The 18016-nt window shown below is 39.9% G+C and overlaps 1 protein-coding gene across 7 annotated transcripts in view; it reads left to right on the top strand.

The window, feature by feature from the left end:
- The first annotated feature begins 610 nt into the window (after window positions 1-610).
- si:ch73-168d20.1 (NLR family CARD domain-containing protein 3) overlaps window positions 611-18016 on the top strand; it is a 43498-nt gene continuing 26092 nt past the window's right edge. For 3 of the 7 annotated variants that reach the window (XM_067445334.1, XM_067445328.1, XM_067445335.1), the window contains exons 1-10: window positions 617-656; window positions 3179-3262; window positions 3815-3898; window positions 4957-5040; window positions 5378-5444; window positions 5826-6030; window positions 8362-10075; window positions 11810-11983; window positions 12544-12717; window positions 12903-13076. In XM_067445334.1, the coding sequence (XP_067301435.1) occupies window positions 640-656; window positions 3179-3262; window positions 3815-3898; window positions 4957-5040; window positions 5378-5444; window positions 5826-6030; window positions 8362-10075; window positions 11810-11983; window positions 12544-12717; window positions 12903-13076 (2777 nt within the window). In that variant the 5' untranslated portion in view covers window positions 617-639. Of the gene's footprint in view, window positions 715-3178; window positions 3263-3814; window positions 3899-4956; window positions 5041-5377; window positions 5445-5825; window positions 6031-8361; window positions 10076-11809; window positions 11984-12543; window positions 12718-12902; window positions 13077-18016 lie in introns of all 7 variants that reach the window. The other 4 variants (XM_067445329.1, XM_067445333.1, XM_067445330.1 and 1 more) reach the window with 4 other exon arrangements.

Genomic DNA, 18016 nt, shown 5'->3' with positions numbered 1-18016 from the left:
GTGACTCTGATGTCCAGGGGCAACTGACCCCAGTGAAGCGCTGGTGACTCTGATGTCCAGGGGCAACTGACCCCAGTGAAGCGCTGGTGACTCTGATGTCCAGGGGCAACTGACCCCAGTGAAGCGCTGGTGACTCTGATGTCCAGGGGCAACTGACCCCAGTGAAGCGCTGGTGACTCTGATGTCCGGGGGCAACTGACCCCAGTGAAGCGCTGGTGACTCTGATGTCCGGGGGCAACTGACCCCAGTAAAGCGCTGGTGACTCTGATGTCCGGGGGCAACTGACCCCAGTAAAGCGCTGGTGACTCTGATGTCCGGGGGCAACTGACCCCAGTAAAGCGCTGGTGACTCTGATGTCCAGGGGCAACTGACCCCAGTAAAGCGCTGGTGACTCTGATGTCCAGGGGCAACTGACCCCAGTAAAGCGCTGGTGACTCTGAGCCAGGGTGCGTGAAGTAAATGTACCGCAGTCAGCAGTTACTCACGCTCCTGTCCTTCCAAACCTGTGGGACTGCCTAAAATACAGAAGAAGATCAATCAGCTGTGTTACGTTTATAGTCAGGCACTGTTAGCGAAAGCACTGAGCTGATGTGTGTTGGTTTGTCCACAGGTGTGTGTGTGTGCAGTCTAAATGGAACCATGGACTCCAGACAGAGGTGAGAACACACACTCATAAATCATCACATCACTGAGAGATCACCACATTGACCAGTAGTAAGAATCTGACTTTATACTTGTTTACAATTCACAAAATGTAATCTTACACCAACATGTTAAAGGTCTCCGTCGTCTGCGGGAGTGTGTGACTTTCTAGGGTGTGAAAAGTGTGTGCATTTCATCAAAATCCAGGAATGGCTACCATGAACCTTAATTTTAGGTATTAATTCATTTCCAAATGTAATTTACACAATCACATCAGTCCTGGACACCGACTACACTGCTCTCCGAAAGATGAACTCCTGTCTAACCTAACACCTTACATCCGTCCAGCTGTCTATCATGCAAAGCAACAAGCGAAATCAAGTGACACAATTGGAAACAACAGCATCATAGTGTTAGGCCACAGAAAATCCCAGAGCGGGGTCAGCGCATGCTGAGGGTCACAGTGCACAGAAGTCTCCAACTTTCTGCAGAGTCAACAGCTCCAGACCTCCAGCCTTCTGTGGCCTTCAGATGAGCTCAAGAACAGCGGAGAGAGCTTCATGGAATGGGTTTCCATGGCCGAGCAGCTCATCCAAGCCTTACATCACCAAGAGCAATGCAAAGCGTGGGATGCAGTGGAGTAAAGCAGCCGCCACTGGACTCTAGAGCAGTGAGACGTGTTCTCTGAGCGACCAATCACGCTTCAGGCTGACAATCACATGGACGAGTCTGGGTTTGGCCGTCGCCAGGAGAAAGGGACTCGCCTGACTGCATTGTGCCAAGTGTAAAGTTTGGTGGAGGGGGGATTATGGGGTGGGGTTGTTTTTCAGGGCTTGGCCTCTTAGTTCCAGTGAAAGGAACTCTTAATGCTTCACCAAGACATTTTGGAACTTTTCATGCTCCCGACTTTGTGGGATCAGTTTGTGGACGGCCCCTTCCTGTCCCAGCATGACTGCGCTCCAGTGCACAAAGCGTCGCTCCATAAAGACATGGATGAGGAGTTTGGTGTGGAGGAACTGGACTGGCCTGCACAGAGTCCTGAGCTCAACCCGATAGAACAGCTTTGGGATGAATTAGAGCGGAGACTGAGAGCCAGGCCTTCTCATCCAACATCAGTGCCTGACCTCACAAATGAGCTTCTAGAAGAATGGGCAAAAATCCCCATAAACACACTCCTAAACCTTGAGGAAAGCCTTCCCAGAAGAGCTGGAGCTGTTAGAGAGGGTGGGCCGACTCCAGATTAAACCCCACGGGTTAACAATGGGGAGCTCAGGTGTGTGTAGAGGCGGCACAACACTTCTGGAGATATGGTGTATATTACACCGCAAAAAAATGCTCTTCTTCCTCAGTATTTTTGTCTTGTTTCGAGTCCAAACATCTAAAGATTCTTACATTAAGAAACATTTACTAGACAAGCAAAAGTAATTGTCTTGTTTTGGGGAAAATAACTCAAAATGAAGAGAGTTTTTGCTTAAAATAAGATAAATAATCTGCCAATGGGGTGAGAAAAATAATCTTTTTTTCTTTTTGAAATTTTAAACACTTTTAGCGATATAAAAAAAACATATGCAACAAAATTAATTAAAAAATAAAATCTAATTCAAAATATGAACAAAAACTATAATAGTATCACAGTGATACTAAAATAATATTAATGGTAACAATGTGCTAGAACATGTTATTTAATCCATCCATCCATCAAAACTTTAAACTGAAAAACTTCTTCAAACTTTCTGGTCCGACTTTCTCCAGCCAGCTTCAAAGTTTGTCTTGAGTTTTATAAATGTACGACAAAAATTGTCAGTGTAAAATTGATTTGTTCGCAGAGTAGTATCGCAGCATGACTCGAAGAAGCTTTTCTTTCACTCAGGGTTTAATTTGCACTCTTTCCCCTTTAAACTGTGGCTGATATTCAACTACTTTGGTTTGGTTCGGCCCCTCTCGTGATCAAAGAGCTCACTGCGCACAACGCTCTTCTTACTCAGTATTCCTGTCTCGTTTCCAGTCCAAGCATCTAAACACTCTTACATTAAGAAACATTTACTAGACAAGCAAAAGTAATTTAACTTAATCTCAAAATTAAGTGTTTTATAAGATAAATAATCTGCCAATGGGGTGAGAAAGATAATCTTGTTTTCCGTTTGAGTTAAGATTATTGATCTCACCCCATTGGCAGATTATTTATCTTATTTTAAGCAAAAACTCTCTTCATTTTGAGTTATTTTTCCCAAAACAAGACAATTACTTTTGCTTGTCTAGTAAATACTTTTTGTTTCAAGAATGTTTAGACTGGAAACAAGACAGAAATACTGAGGAAGAAGAGCATTTTTGCCGTGTGATAGTCGATAAGCTGCTCATTTTCAAATAATTACATGAAATAATTATAAATCATTAAAAAAAAAGTTTCAATAACTGAATGTTCTTCATGATTTATTACCCATAATTTGCTATTTGTGAGTAAAACATAACTTAAAAACTGGATGAATGACTCAAAAAGTAAAAGTAAGCTGCTGCTGTTTTTCTGGATGTTTTAAAGGAGACCCGTCTCGCCTTCGGCTGAGAGCTGTGTGTCCGACGCCTCGATGGATCCTCCACCTAAAGTCAGCTCCGCTAAACGGAGGTGAGGAACGCCTCGTGCTTATCACTCCATAAATATGATTAAACAAGGCTTATGGAGACTAGTCAAGTAGATAAAAACACCAACACTTCTCTGTGGAGTTTCGGTTCCTTTGGTCGCCGTTGACAAACTTCTTTTTTCCTCTATTTTCTGTAATTTAGTGGAAACAGCCCAAAGTGTCTGCAGGGTCCTAGAGCACACAGGGCCTGAGTTACACACTTTCACAAATTAATTTGTAAAAAAAAAAAATCAAAAAGCGCCTACTTTTTGGGGGGGGTTATTACAGCTTAGACAACATATACTCACATGTTTATGACTTTTAGCAGTGTTTTATGTAACTTTAAAGGGTTTCCTGTAAAATGACACCAACATTTTGAACCTAGACCACTGTGTGTGTGTGTGTGTGTGTGTGTGTATGGGAGGCTTTTCAGTTTGGGTCGGCCAAATCCAGGCGGAAATCCCAAAAAATGGCCCTGAGTGTAAGAGGTTAAGTTATGTTTTACTCACAAATAGCAACAGTATGAAACTGCTGCTGTTTTTCTGGATGTTTTAAAGGAGACCCGTCTCGCCTTCAGCTGGGAGCTGTGTGTCCGACGCCTCGATGGATCCTCCACCTAAATTCAGCTCCGCTAAACGGAGGTGAGGAACGCCGTATGAATATGACTGACATCGACTATTGGAGAGGAAAGGGGTCATGTGTTTTCATTCAGCCTTTGATATATAAAAGGTCATCGTGATATAAGAATATCCTGTGAGTTTCGGAGCTGAAAACGTTAGTGCCACTGACATATAGATAAATAACATCGGCCTAGCGTTACGTGGAGCTAACCGGACCGAACTTCCAAGCAATAAACATAAGCTTGTTTATGCAGCATGTTTAACAAACCACTTATGACGTTAAAAACAAGCTGAAATTCAACATCTGAATAATGGGTGATGCCGGAAAAGCAAACAAAGCAGTAGCTAGCTTTGGCATACAGGCCATTCGAAACAAATTTGAGTCTCGATGTTCTGCGGTGATACGCTAACTCCTTGCTGTATCGCTCGCACACAACCGTGCCCTTATCGACGCTTCCATCCTTTTGTTTTTTAAAACAAAATTTCCCATCCACGGGGCCGAGCGAAGCGGTCTCAGCAGCTTCTTTATTCATGTTCACTGCGGTTTGTTGTTGTCGTGACTCGTGAGCACCAGTATAATCGCTCCGTCAAAACTCATTCATTGAAAAACGTTCCGCGGTGCAAAAATAAGTGTGGTTAAAATTATTGTTTTTTTTGCGTAATTAATTAACGCGTTAAAGTCCCAGCCCTAATATATATATATATATATATATATATATATATATATATATATATATATATATATATAAAGCACAAACAATTCTCTGTGGATCTGAGTAAACATTATTTTAGTTACACAACATCTGTGATTGCGTTTCATATCAGCATTGATTAACCCTGTAGACCCTGACATATAAAATAATAGTCAGATAATTTAGTGAAATTTATTGAACCTTTAGACAAAATATGCAAACAAAGTTTGCATTTTTTGAGCATCATCTAAATCATAATATAACGGCATAAATACTTCAAATGAGATGTAGTGACTCGTTGAACTCATGGCATCTGCTCAGTTTTTGCAATTGGAAACCTGCCATTGGCACTCATGACTTCTCTTCTGTTTGTTGGATGTTTTAAAGGAGACCCGTCTCGCCTTCAGCTGAGAGCTGTGTGTCCGACGCCTCGATGGATCCTCCACCTAAAGTCAGCTCCGCTAAACGGAGGTGAGGAACGCCTCGTGGATGAAGCATGTTGATTATCAGAGAACATTACTGGCTATTTAAAGAGCACCTATGATGCTGTTTTTCATGTTCATCTGTCTTTAAAGGGGTCATATAATGCTATTTTTGACCGTTAGTATGTTAATATGATTATTTAGTTGCTAAATGAAAACGTTGTAATATACTTTAATTAAAATATCTCATTAGTACTGTAAGAAAACACTAATTTTACCTGGTCAAAAACTTTAATGTTGCTCATGTACTTGTCCCTGAGGAATGGACACACTCAGGGTATTTACTGTCACGTATTATATGCTTGAGTAAATATTTCCCTGTTCAGCTCCAGAAACAAACAGGAGGGATCTGAATCCTCATATGATAAGATGTCTCTGGATGCCATTTTTGGGGTGAGTGTTTGTTCAAATACTACAGGAATTATCGGCCTCTTGACTGAATATTAGCCTGGATCTGTTTACATCAGGACTGCATGGCTGCGATGTGGCTTTAGTGCAATTGGGAAATTTCAAAGGCTGCGATTTAATTAAATAAAAGTTTGCGCTGCATATTTCAGAGTGAAGTACAGCACTGTGTTTAATTACATGTGAGTAGCTTATGATCCAGTGTTTTCAGCGCCTTGATTGAATGTAATGTAAATGCGTCATCTTTTGTGTTTGAGTTGCTTTAACAAGCAATTAAAGACTAAATGCGTGCCATCTTCACATATGGTTCTTGTAATGAGTTGATTTGTTGAGGCAAATCAACAAAATCGCAGTGGTTTCTGATTTCAGGAGCTTGAGGACACAAACATTTCTTTGATGAAGAAAGAGCTGAGAAGGTTCAAGAGACTGCTGAGGCCAGATTTCCCAGCATGCTCAGCGAGAGAGGAGGCGGAGGATGAGGGTCAGAGCCCAGTGAGCGAGGGCGTGCTGAAGATGTCACTTCACGTTCTGCGGAAGATGAACCAGACAGACCTCGCTAACACGCTACAGACCAGTACGAGACCCATTCGAAACTACCTTTGTGCTGTAGCATGTTGTAGATTCTGTGCGAGAGGTTTTTCAAAGGTTTTGATGGTTTAGAGGCCTTTGCGTATCAAATAGAGTATGATACAGTACACTTAATAGGGTTTAAAGGGTTAGTTCAGCCAGTAGTGTAAATAGTGTGATTAATTCCTCCTGTGGTTGGCCAGCCGTCAGACCTCCGCTCATCTTCACACACAGATGAAGATATTAGTGTTGAAATCCGATGGCTCAGAAAGGCCTTCGTTGACCGTTATGAGTCAGTGAATTGAGTCATGATTCGGATCGTGTGTCAAACTGCTGAAATCACGAGACTTTGGCGATCCGAATCATGAATCGATTCACTGGGCCCTATTTTAACGATCTGAAACGCAAGTGTCAAAGCCCGAAGCGCAAGTAACTTTGTGGGCGGGTCTCGGCGCTGTTGTTATTTCCCCGGCGGGATAAATGGCTCTTGCGCCCGGCGCAAATCTGAAATGGGTTGGTCTGAAGTAGCTTCATTATTCATAGGTGTGGTTTGGGCGTAATGTGAATAAACCAATCAGAGCGGCATCCAACATTCCCTTTAAAAGCAGCTGCGCAAGTTCCATTATGGGTCGCTATTATTATGGCGTATTTACCAGGCGCACGCCAGGAGCGGTTCACAGCCGACGTGACTGATGTTCTTCTAAGAGCAGTGAAAGACAGAGAAGTTGTGTTGTATGGGGATGGGAGAAACACACCCGAAAGAGCGTTGGTTAAACAGGCGTCGGTTAAACAGTTTTTTCAGTTTTTCAGTCGATTTTTTTTCCTGGTTCTTGACGGACAAACCAATTTGTCAGATGTCCTTATATACATATATGTCTTGCCACTATTGAGCAAACAGGTCTAATCCTTAATTACTACAATTAGCCAAAAAATAACTGTTGCATCTGTGTAGATTACATGAGCAAATATGCGCATTGTGCACGCTATACATTATGGTCAAGCATGCGCCCTTAAAATAGCATAATGAACAACGCGCAACGCGCCGCTGACTTTAGACTAGGTTTTTTCTGGTCAGTGGCGCAACTGTTTAATGGAACAGCAAAATAGCTCCAGGGATTGTTTGCGCCGGAACACGCCTCCTTTTTTGCACTGAACCGCCCAGGGAGCGCAAGTTCATTCAATAGTTTAGCGACGTGCTTCTGTGGAGGGAAAAGCGCGCTTTGCGCGGGTGCAAAATAGGAATGACACATGCGGCGGTGTACAAAGTCATTTGCGCTGGGTGCAAGATAGGGCCCACTGACTCATAACGGTTCGAAGCTTTGTTCTGAAATCGGCCATCACTCTATAAGTCGTTATTTAGTGTTTTTTGCGCACTAACTCTATTCTGGCCTCTTCATCAATGATTGTAGAGCCGCTGTAGTGAGATGGGCTTTGTAACGACGTCTTTAGTGCCTTTATGGGTCTTGAGAGAGGAAATGACATTGGTGTCAATGAAGGCCTTTCTGAGCCATCGGATTTCAACACTAATATCTTATTGATAGAATTTTCCTTTTTGTGTCAACCAACTTTTTAAATTTTGAGTCAATTTGTTCACAGATTTTCAATTCATTTTGATGATTATTATTATGAAGAATGTTGCTTTGTTCAGTGAGCAATAACTTTGCTTATTCTAGTTCAATAACAAGTTTATTTCTACTTGTGCCAGCATCAAACAGACTATGAATTGTATATTTGGGTTTGCTCACCCTTACGAAAGGAAAATATATTTACCAATATATTTTCTTGAAATATATTTTAATATATGGAATAATATATTGATGGCATTATAAAATATATTATATATTCATGCAATATATTGCAAAATATACAAATGATTGCCGCTTTCAATATATTGCAATATATTGGAAATATTAAATCCCATATATGTGAATATATTGCATGATATTTTCAAATACATTGCAAAATATTTTTGTTTCGTAAGGGCAGTTGGGGACACTAAAATTATGATGAAATTATTCAACTGAATATACAAATAACATTAATGAATGAGGTTTTATTTAATTCTATAAACTCTAATCCTGATCTGCCAACATTGTCTCTCTCTGATAAATTAAAATAAGCTGATAACATCACTGTTTACTCCAGAACGACTGTACAGCCAAATCTAATTCTGCTGCAGTATTGTCCTGTTTAACACTGAAGCTGCTCTGACACAATCGCCGTTCGAGAAGAGCGATATAAATAAAGATGATTGATTGATTGATTGATTGATTGATTGATTGAAGAGTCGACTTACAGCAATTTCAACAAAAAACCTTGTTTTTATTGCATTTTGCAGAGCTGATCTCAGTGAGTCAGCAACAGTTGAAGTCCAGACTGAAACAGAAATTTCAGAGAATCAGCGAAGGAGTCTCCAATGGAGGAAAAGTGACATTTCTAAACAATATCTACACAGAGCTTTACATCACAGAGGCAGGGACTGGAGATGAGCATGAGGTGAGACAGATCGAGACCTCGTCGTCCATTGGTCTAGAGACACCCATCAGATGTAATGACATCTTCAAACCCTTACCTGGACGAGCCAAGGCCAACAGGACGGTTCTGACCAAAGGAGTCGCTGGGATTGGAAAAACCGCTTCTGTGCAGAAGTTCATCCTAGATTGGGTGGAAGGAAAAGCCAATCAGGATGTTCACTTCATATTTCCACTTCCTTTCCGAGACCTGAATTTGATGAAGGAGAAACGAGTGAGTCTGATGGAGCTTCTCCGCTTTTTTTTCGCAGAAATTAAACCGATCGAGTTTAACGACTTCAAAACAATCTTCATCTTTGACGGTCTGGATGAGTGGCGTCTTCCTCTGGATTTCCAAAATAATGAGATATTGTGGGATGTGAACGAATCGGCTTCGGTCGACGTGCTGCTGACCAACCTCATTAGAGGAAACCTGCTTCCTTTTGCTCATCTCTGGATCACCACGCGACCAGCTGCAGCCAATCAGATTCCACCGGATTGTGTTGACCAGATCACGGAGGTCCAAGGGTTCAGAGACCCTCAGAAAGTGGAGTACTTTCGGAAAAGGATAAAAGATCCACGCCTGGCCAGTAGGATCATCGCACATGTCCAATCGTTGAGGAGCCTGCACGTCATGTGCCGCATCCCAGTGTTCTGTTGGATTTCCGCCACTGTTCTGGAGAGGATTGGCGACGCAGATGGTGCGGAGATTCCCAAGACTCTCACTCAAATGTTTGCACACCTGCTGATCGTCCAAACCAAAATGAAGACCCAGAAGTATGGTGGGAAATGTGATCTTGAGGAGGTCAGAAAAAGCATCCTGTCGCTTGGGAAACTGGCTTTTGAACAACTGGAAAAGGGGAACCTGATCTTCTACGAGGACGATCTGAAACTGTGTGGCATCGATGTCCAAGAAGCGTCCGTGCACTCTGGAGTTTGTACCCAGATATTCAGAGAAGAGTTGGGGCTACAGTTGGAGAAGGTGTTTAGCTTCGTGCATCTGAGCGTTCAAGAGTTTTTCGCCGCTTTGTACAAGTTCCTTACCTTCGCTCAGGACAAGAATCAGGGCTCAGTGACGGATTTCATGAAGAGCGAAGTGGACAGGGCCTTGCAGAGTGAGAACGGACACCTAGATATCTTCCTCCGCTTCCTTCTGGGGCTTTCTCTGGAGTCCAATCAGACTCTCCTGCGGGGGTTATTCACGCCGAGAGGAAGCTCCTGTTGCAAGCTGGAGACGGTTGAGTACATCAAGAGTAAAATCCGAGACAATCCTTCCCCGGAGAAGTCCATTAACCTGTTTCATTGTCTGAATGAGCTGAATGATCATTCCCTGCTCCAGGAGGTCCAAACATACCTGAGCCGCAGCACAAGCAGCCATCGTCTCGCCGGAGTCCAGCTAACTCCGGCCCAGTGGTCGGCGCTGGTGTTCGTTCTGCTGAACTCCACAGAGGACCTGGATGAGTTTGAACTGAGGCAATATGATCTATCAGAGGAGTGCCTCCTGAGGCTGCTGCCGGTGGTCAAAGCTTCCAGGAAAGCGGAGTGAGTATATCAAAGTATTTAGTTGCTAGAATAAAGAATTACAGTAAACTTAGCGGACACTTGATCAAATGGACAGGTTATGGTCTGGCAAGGCTTCATAGACAAATCATTTCAAAAGGGGGCATCACCAATCGACGGTGATGTATGCAGGGCGACGGAGAAACATCAGAGACAGCAATTCTCTGTTTGTGATTTCCAGGAAGATTTTGCAATGGCTTCTGAAGACTTTTGCCATTGTTGTAAAAGAAATATGATAATAGCTGGTGTCCGCCACCACTCGGTGGAACAGACAACATCAAACTCTGATCGCTTTTCCCCCCGTTGTAAGGCATTTGTATTGCGATTAGAACGCGATTTGCTATATTTTGAGAATAAAATAATATTGATGAGTCTTTGGAAAATTGTGTCTCACAAACTTTAATCAAATTCAGTCATTGCAGATGTGTGTTAGAACATTTCCAGACTTGAGCATAGTTATGCTAGTTATTTATTTACAGATATTTACAATTTTTAAATGACTACCAGGTCTAGTATGAGGAAAAAAGCACAGAAAGGCCAGATCCAGAGGTGGGTGTGTGTGTGTGTGTGTGTGTGTGTGTGTGTGTGTGTGTGTGTGTGTGTGTGTATAATCACACTCCTCATCCTCCTCATCAGTAGCCGGTGTAATCCACATCTGGAGCCCAGTGTTGTTCTTTGCTCGGGTTTTAACGAAAAGGAAAAGTTTCAATTGCTATAAACTGACACGATAGCTGATTCGAACGAGTGATGATCCATCTTTGTAATTTACAAAATCTGCTTCACATCACTGTGCTGTCATCGTGTTAAGCAACGTTTCTGATTGGCTGCAATTTCGAAGGATTAGAAATGGGTTTGAATGAGCGCTTTGCCAGACTACTTACTAAGTTGTCTGGGTTTACCCAGGCTAGAAAACACTGTGACAGCTTAATAGAGTTACTTTTGTAACACTAATAAAATGACAAAACTACAACAAAAAGATAAAAAGTTAAAATAATCTAAAATAAATGTTTTTAAAATTTACAAAATATGAATAAAACTTTATTAGTATCTCATTGATATTTAGATATTTTCTAATTTTCTATTGTTCTAATAGTACAAAAATTATAAAACAATTTCCAGATTTTTTTATCATTATTGTCTCATGGCAATTTATAGTTTAGAAATTAAGTGGTATTAAAATGAACACATTGTATATTAGATATAATATAATTCATATTTACTGTTGTATTTTAATTGTCAAATTGTTAAGTCAAACTTTTTATATCCGTTCAAATACATTTGGGCATTGAATTGTTAATTCAGATTCTTCCCTTGGTGTATCAAAGATTTGTTTTCCAAATTGGACTGAATTGAATTTTTGAATTTTGAATTCAAGCAAATAATTTTTCTATTTTTCCTTATAAAATTTTTTAAGGAAATAGTTTTTATAAATAATTGCTTCCTAAGGACACATTAAAAGGTAAAAAAGTAACATAAATCTAAAATTATGACTCCACAATTGCAATCTTAGTCCACATTACATGCAGTACATTTTAATATAATAATAGTAAAATTAAAATTATTTTTAGCAAATGTATTTATTAGAACACTTTTTATAAGCCCAGCTTTAAATAGTCTGAGGGTCAGAAAGTAGTATGACATTTGAACTGGTTAAAGTTAGTCTCAGTGTAAAGCTATAGTTGAGATAACAGCACAGAAATGTTCTTTCTCTCCCAGTTTGAGGGGTTGTAATCTCACAGATCAAATCTGTTCAACCCTGGCCTCTGCGCTCAGCTCAAACTCCTCACGTCTGAAAGAGCTGGACCTCAGTGACAACAACCTCCAGGCTTCAGGAGTACAGCTTTTATCTGCGGGACTGAAGATGCCTCAATGTAAACTGGAGATATTGAAGTAAGATCCTTTGTATAAGTATAAGTGGCAGTGCACATCAATGTTGATGCCTTTTTTTAAATAGAGTGCAATAATCGGGTTCCAGATGTAAAAACTCATTAATTTTCTCTATAAGGAAGTTGATGTTAATGATAACTTATAAACCGTTGCAAACTTAATTATCTATGATGTTGGAATGATACATTAACTACATCACCTATGATGCTGCATACCAATTAATTGCATTAATCAGAGAGTTTAGACAAGCAAAACGCAGCGAAAGATCTCTTTATTATGTATTCAAGATAGTATTTCAAATACTTTTGCTTCAAATAAAATGTTGTATTCTCCCCTTAGCTTGTTGGTTTGGTTCATGGCTTTTAATACTTGTAACGAAGGCTATTTTAAATTCCTATGGGAAAAATAAATCTGCGCTGAAAAAAGTGGGCAGCACTGATGCACTCTATTGCGAAGTGTGTTTCAATCCAGCTTTTTTTACAATTTCTGAATTTTGTTATGTTCTGATTTTGTGTGTTAGCTCAATATAAATAATTAGAAATGTAATACAAATGTTTCTGCAGGTTGTGTAACTGCAATATTCGGGAGGAAGGTTGTGCTGCTCTGTTTCCAGCCCTGATATCTAACCCGTCACATCTGAGAGAACTCAATCTGAACTCTAATAAACCAGGATATTCAGCAGTGAAGCTTTTGTCTGTTTTACTGGAAGATCCACACTGTAAACTAGAGAAACTACAGTGAGTGATATTTTATTACATTATTAAATGAATCTCTATTTTATATATATATATATATATATATATAAATTATTTAATGACAAATACACAAAAATATTGCATTCACTTTTTAAACAGCAGTACAGCTTAATTAATGTGTGTGTGTGTTAAGCTGTACATGCGCACTGAGTGCTTCTTCTCTGTAGGTTGTATGACTGCAGTATTGGAGAGGAAGGTTGTGCTGCTCTGGCTTTAGCACTGATATCAAACCCATCACATCTGAGAGAACTCAATCTGAACAATAATAAACCAGGGGATTCAGGAGTGAAGCTTCTCTCTGATCTGCTGAAGGATCCAATCTGTAAACTGGAGAAACTACAGTAAGTGATACTGTTCAGTGAGGGATATTTCATCATTAGAACCAACAAAGGTCATTCTTTGTATATTTTTATTTGTTTTTGGGACTAGATTTGTGATATCCACCTCTTTGTTTTAATTTGTGTAGTTAGAGTTTGAGTTGGATCAACGATGGCATAATATCCCACACCAGACATAATTTGGGCTTTAAAACGGGTTGTCACAGTGTCTTGTAGAGTCAATCCTGATCAAACACAGCTGAACCACACTGTTAAACCTTACCAGGTTTTTTATAAGTAAAATACTGGCAACACTGTTGGCAGCTAGTTACTGTAAAGAATCTATTACAGTGAATAACTGGCAACACTGTTGGCAGTATATTAATGTGTCTATACCAATACAGTGACTAACTGGCAACAGTGCTGCCAGTTTATACCGTAAATCAGGCATTGCAGTTGATAACTGGCAGCAGTGGTTTCAGTTAATTACTGTACTGCATAAACTTTTAAATAATTTATAATTCAGTACTCATTGTGGTACTCTTAAACTTCTGAAGCATTATTTCATGTTACTTCAATGAAAAAAAAATAGAAAGGACTTTTAAATCTTTACACAAATTGATTTTATTACTTAGATGTGTATCTATTGCCCAACATAACAGAATGACAAAAAAACAATGAATAATAATAATAATAATAATAATAATAATTAAAGCTGCAAGCAGCATTTAGCGGGGTTCAAGCCTTTAAGGCCTTTTAAGCACATAGGCATTAAAGACATTAAGTTTTATTTAGCAAGATTTTAACCACTAAAATAATAGATGGAAAAGTCCATTTACAGCCAATATGGGCAATTTACCATAGGAAATGCATGGTTTTTAAAGCTTTTTAACACTTATAGCGCCACCTATACTCCGATCTTTGTAAAACGTTGCATGCTTCATCAGCATGGTATGCCACATATACCCAACAATTTTCGTGAAGTTTTGAGTTTTCCCTTAGGATTTATAGGCTTTTAAGTATATTTTGCCACGCTTCTTTTCTAATTGGCCCTGTTATAGCCATCCAAATGCAAAAGTTCAACTTTTTTTCAATGAATATTTATCTAGAGAGTCTATAGAATTGTCATAGACTGGTTTGGTTCTGATTGGGCAAAAAACCAGGGACTAGTTCGCAAAAGTAGGTTTTTAACATAATTGCAAATATTTAATTAATGATTTGATTGACAGCAAAAGTTCTAGAGGCAAAGTTGTTCAGCATGAGGAGATCTATCAAATGATATGCATATTTTGCCGATGTGTGCAACACCACATGATTACAGAGCCATAAAACTTGTTAGCGCCAACTAGTGGCCGATTTCTTTCAAAATTCTTACAGACCTCTAGGACCATGAGTCAAACATGCCCACCGAGTTTCGTTCCGATCGGCCCACGATAACCTTGTCTAATAGGTGCTCAAACTTCATTGGCCGATGGCGGCCATGTTTTTTGAGATACGCCAATATCCTCAGGGACATACATGCTACCTTGGGCCAAGACACTGCATACCAATTTTCAGGTAAATCGGAGTAGCAGTCGCATGGTTATAGCTATTTGCAGGTTTTTTTCACATTATAGCACCACCAAGTGGCCAATCGTCGCGATTTTTTTATCGTGACCTCAAATTGAGCCCATACACATATGTACCAAGTTTGGTGAAGATATCTCATTTAATTATTGAGTTATAGTCTTTTTTAGTAATATAGGCTCCGCCCTGAGCGTCCATTTTGAATCCCCTTATCTTCCGTGAATCGAAATTTCAACTTTTTTTCAATGAATATTGATATTCAGACTACAGAAAACATTTTGGCACTGGTTTGGTTCCGATCGGTCAAAAAACCAGGGACTAGTTCGCAAAAGTAGTTTTTCGACAAAATTCAAAATGGCGGAAAATTTTTCCAGACGGAAATAAAATCGGAGATATACGTTTTGTTCGCCATGGTCTCAGCTTTCCAATGATATAAGGCACTTGAGTGTGGACTAAACGGTTTAGGAGTTATGAGCCATTTCGCGCTTTTGGTTGCTGTAGCGCCACCTATTGGCCAATCGGGGTCATACCTTCTGAGGGTCTTCCCAGAGTGAGGACTACCATCTGACAAAGTTTCAACGCTCCAGCCCTTACGGTTTTGGCTGCACGATGCGTTTTACCGGAGAATAATAATAATAATTAAAGCTGCAAGCAGCATTTAGCGGGGTTCAAGCCTTTAAGGCCTTTTAAGCACATAGGCATTAAAGTCATTAAGTTTTATTTAGCAAGATTTTAAACACTAAAATAATAGATGGAAAAGTCCATTTACAGTCAATATAGGCAATTTAACATAGGAAATGCATGGTTCTTATAGCTTTTTAACAGTTATAGCGCCACCTATAGTCCAATCTCTTTAAAACTTTGCATGCTTCATCAGCATGTTATGCCACATATACCCAACAATTTTCGTGAATTTTTGAGCTTCCCTTTTGAGTTAGCGCCAACTAGTGGCCGATTTCTTTCAAAATTCTTACAGACCTCTAGGACCATGAGTCAAACATGCCCACCGAGTTTCGTTCCGATCGACCTCTGTTAACCCCATCTAATAGGTGCTCAAACTTCATTGGCCGATGGCGGCCATGTTTTTTTAGATACACCAATGTCCTCATAGACATACATGGTGCCTTGGACCAAGACACTGCCTACCAATTTTCAAGTCAATCGGACTAGTGGTCACGTGGTTATAGCCCTTTTCATTTTTTTTTAACATTATAGCGCCACCAAGTGGTCAATCGTCGCGATTTTTTTATCGAGACCAAAGAATGAGCCCATACACATGTCTACCAAGTTTGGTGAAGATATCTCATTTCCTTCTTGAGTTATAGCCTTTTTAGTAAAATAGGCTCCGCCCACAACATTCTTTTTCCACCCCTTAGCAACCGTGAATCGAAATTTCAACTTTTTCTCAATGAATATTGATATTCAGACTACAGAGAACATTTTGCCACTGGTTTGGTTTCGATCGGTCAAAAATCCAGGGACTAGTTCGCAAAAGTAGTTTTTCGACAAAATTCAAAATGGCGAAAAAATTTTCATGACGGAAATGAAATCGGAGATATACGTTTTGTTCGCCAAGGACTCAGCTTTCCAATGATATAAGACACTTGATTGTGGACCAAAGGGTTTAGGAGTTATGACCCTTTTTGCGCATTTGGTTGCTGTAGCGCCACCTATTGGCCAATCGGGGTCATACTTTCTGAGGTTCTCCCCAAATTGAGGACTACCATCTGACAAAGTTTCAAAGTTCCACGCTTTACGGTTTGGGCTGCACGATGCGTTTTAGCGGAGAATAATAATAATAATAATAATTAAAGCTGCAAGCAGCATTTAGCGGGGTTCAAGCCTTTAAGGCCTTTTAAGCACATAGGCATTAAAGTCATTAAGTTTTATTTAGCAAGATTTTAAACACTAAAATAATAGATGGAAAAGTCCATTTACAGTCAATATAGGCAATTTAACATAGGAAATGCATGGTTTTTATAGCTTTTTAACAGTTATAGCGCCACCTATAGTCCAATCTCTTTAAAACTTTGCATGCTTCATCAGCATTATATGCCACATATACCCAACAATTTTCATGAATTTTTGAGCTTCCCTTTTGAGTTAGCGCCAACTAGTGGCCGATTTCTTTAAAAATTCTTACAGACCTCTAGGACCATGAGTCAAACATGCCCACCGAGTTTCGTTCCGATCGACCTCTGTTAACCCCATCTAATAGGTGCTCAAACTTCATTGGCCGATGGCGGCCATGTTTTTTTTAGATACGGCAATGTCCTCATAGAAATACATGGTGCCTTGGACCAAGACACTGCATACCAATTTTCAGGTCAATCGGACTAGCGGTCGTGTGGTTATAGCTATTTACATGTTTTTTTCACATTATAGCGCCACCAAGTGGCCAATCGTCGCAATATTTTTATCGTGCCCAAAGAATGAGCCCATACACATGTTTACCAAGTTTGGTGAAGATAGCTCATTTCCTTCTTGAGTTATAGCCTTTTTAGTAAAATAGGCTCCGCCCACAACATTCTTTTTCCACCCCTTAGCAACCGTGAATCGAAATTTCAACTTTTTCTCAATGAATATTGATAGTCAGACTACAGAGAACATTTTGCCACTGGTTTGGTTTCAATCGGTCAAAAAACCAGGGACTAGTTCGCAAAAGTAGTTTTTCAACAAAATTCAAAATGGCGGAAAAATTTTCATGACGGAAATGAAATCGGAGATATACGTTTTGTTCAACAAGGACTCAGCTTTCCAATGATATAAGACACTTGATTGTGGACCAAAGGGTTTAGGAGTTATGACCCATTTCGCGCTTTTGGTCGCTGTAGCGCCACCTATTGGCCAATCGGGGTCATACTTTCTGAGGTTCTCCCCAAATTGAGGACTACCTTCGGGTAAAGTTTCAAAGTTCCACGCTTTACGGTTTGGTCTGCACGATGCGTTTTAGCGGAGAATAATAATAATAATAATAATAATTAAAGCTGCGAGCAGCATTTAGCGGGGTTCAAGCCATTTAAGGTCTTTAAGCATTTGACGCCTTTTGCATGGAAGGTTTTTAAGCACTGAATGAATTTGAGAGATATCAGGTAAAATGAAATGATTAACTGACAAAATATGATTATAAATATTATAGTAGTGACTTTATAAAGTCTAAATATGAATTATAGAACAATATTAATCAATTGTATGACAAAATTACTATTTTACTTTGCTAACATGATAAACATGTTGCTAGGTGGTTGCTAGGTTGTTCTTGATGGTTGTTATGGTGTTGCTAGGCAGTTGTTAGCTGTCACAGATGGTTACTATAATGTTTATAGAGTTCTTACTATGTTCTTTGCCTGATTTAACACTTAGCTAATCACTGCTAGCATGTGTAGCATGTTGGAAGT

The sequence above is a fragment of the Pseudorasbora parva genome, chromosome 6, assembly GCF_024679245.1.
Source record: "Pseudorasbora parva isolate DD20220531a chromosome 6, ASM2467924v1, whole genome shotgun sequence".
Taxonomy (NCBI): domain Eukaryota; kingdom Metazoa; phylum Chordata; class Actinopteri; order Cypriniformes; family Gobionidae; genus Pseudorasbora; species Pseudorasbora parva.
Note: the sequence above shows the minus strand (reverse complement) of the source record. Positions and strands in the feature narration are given on the sequence as shown.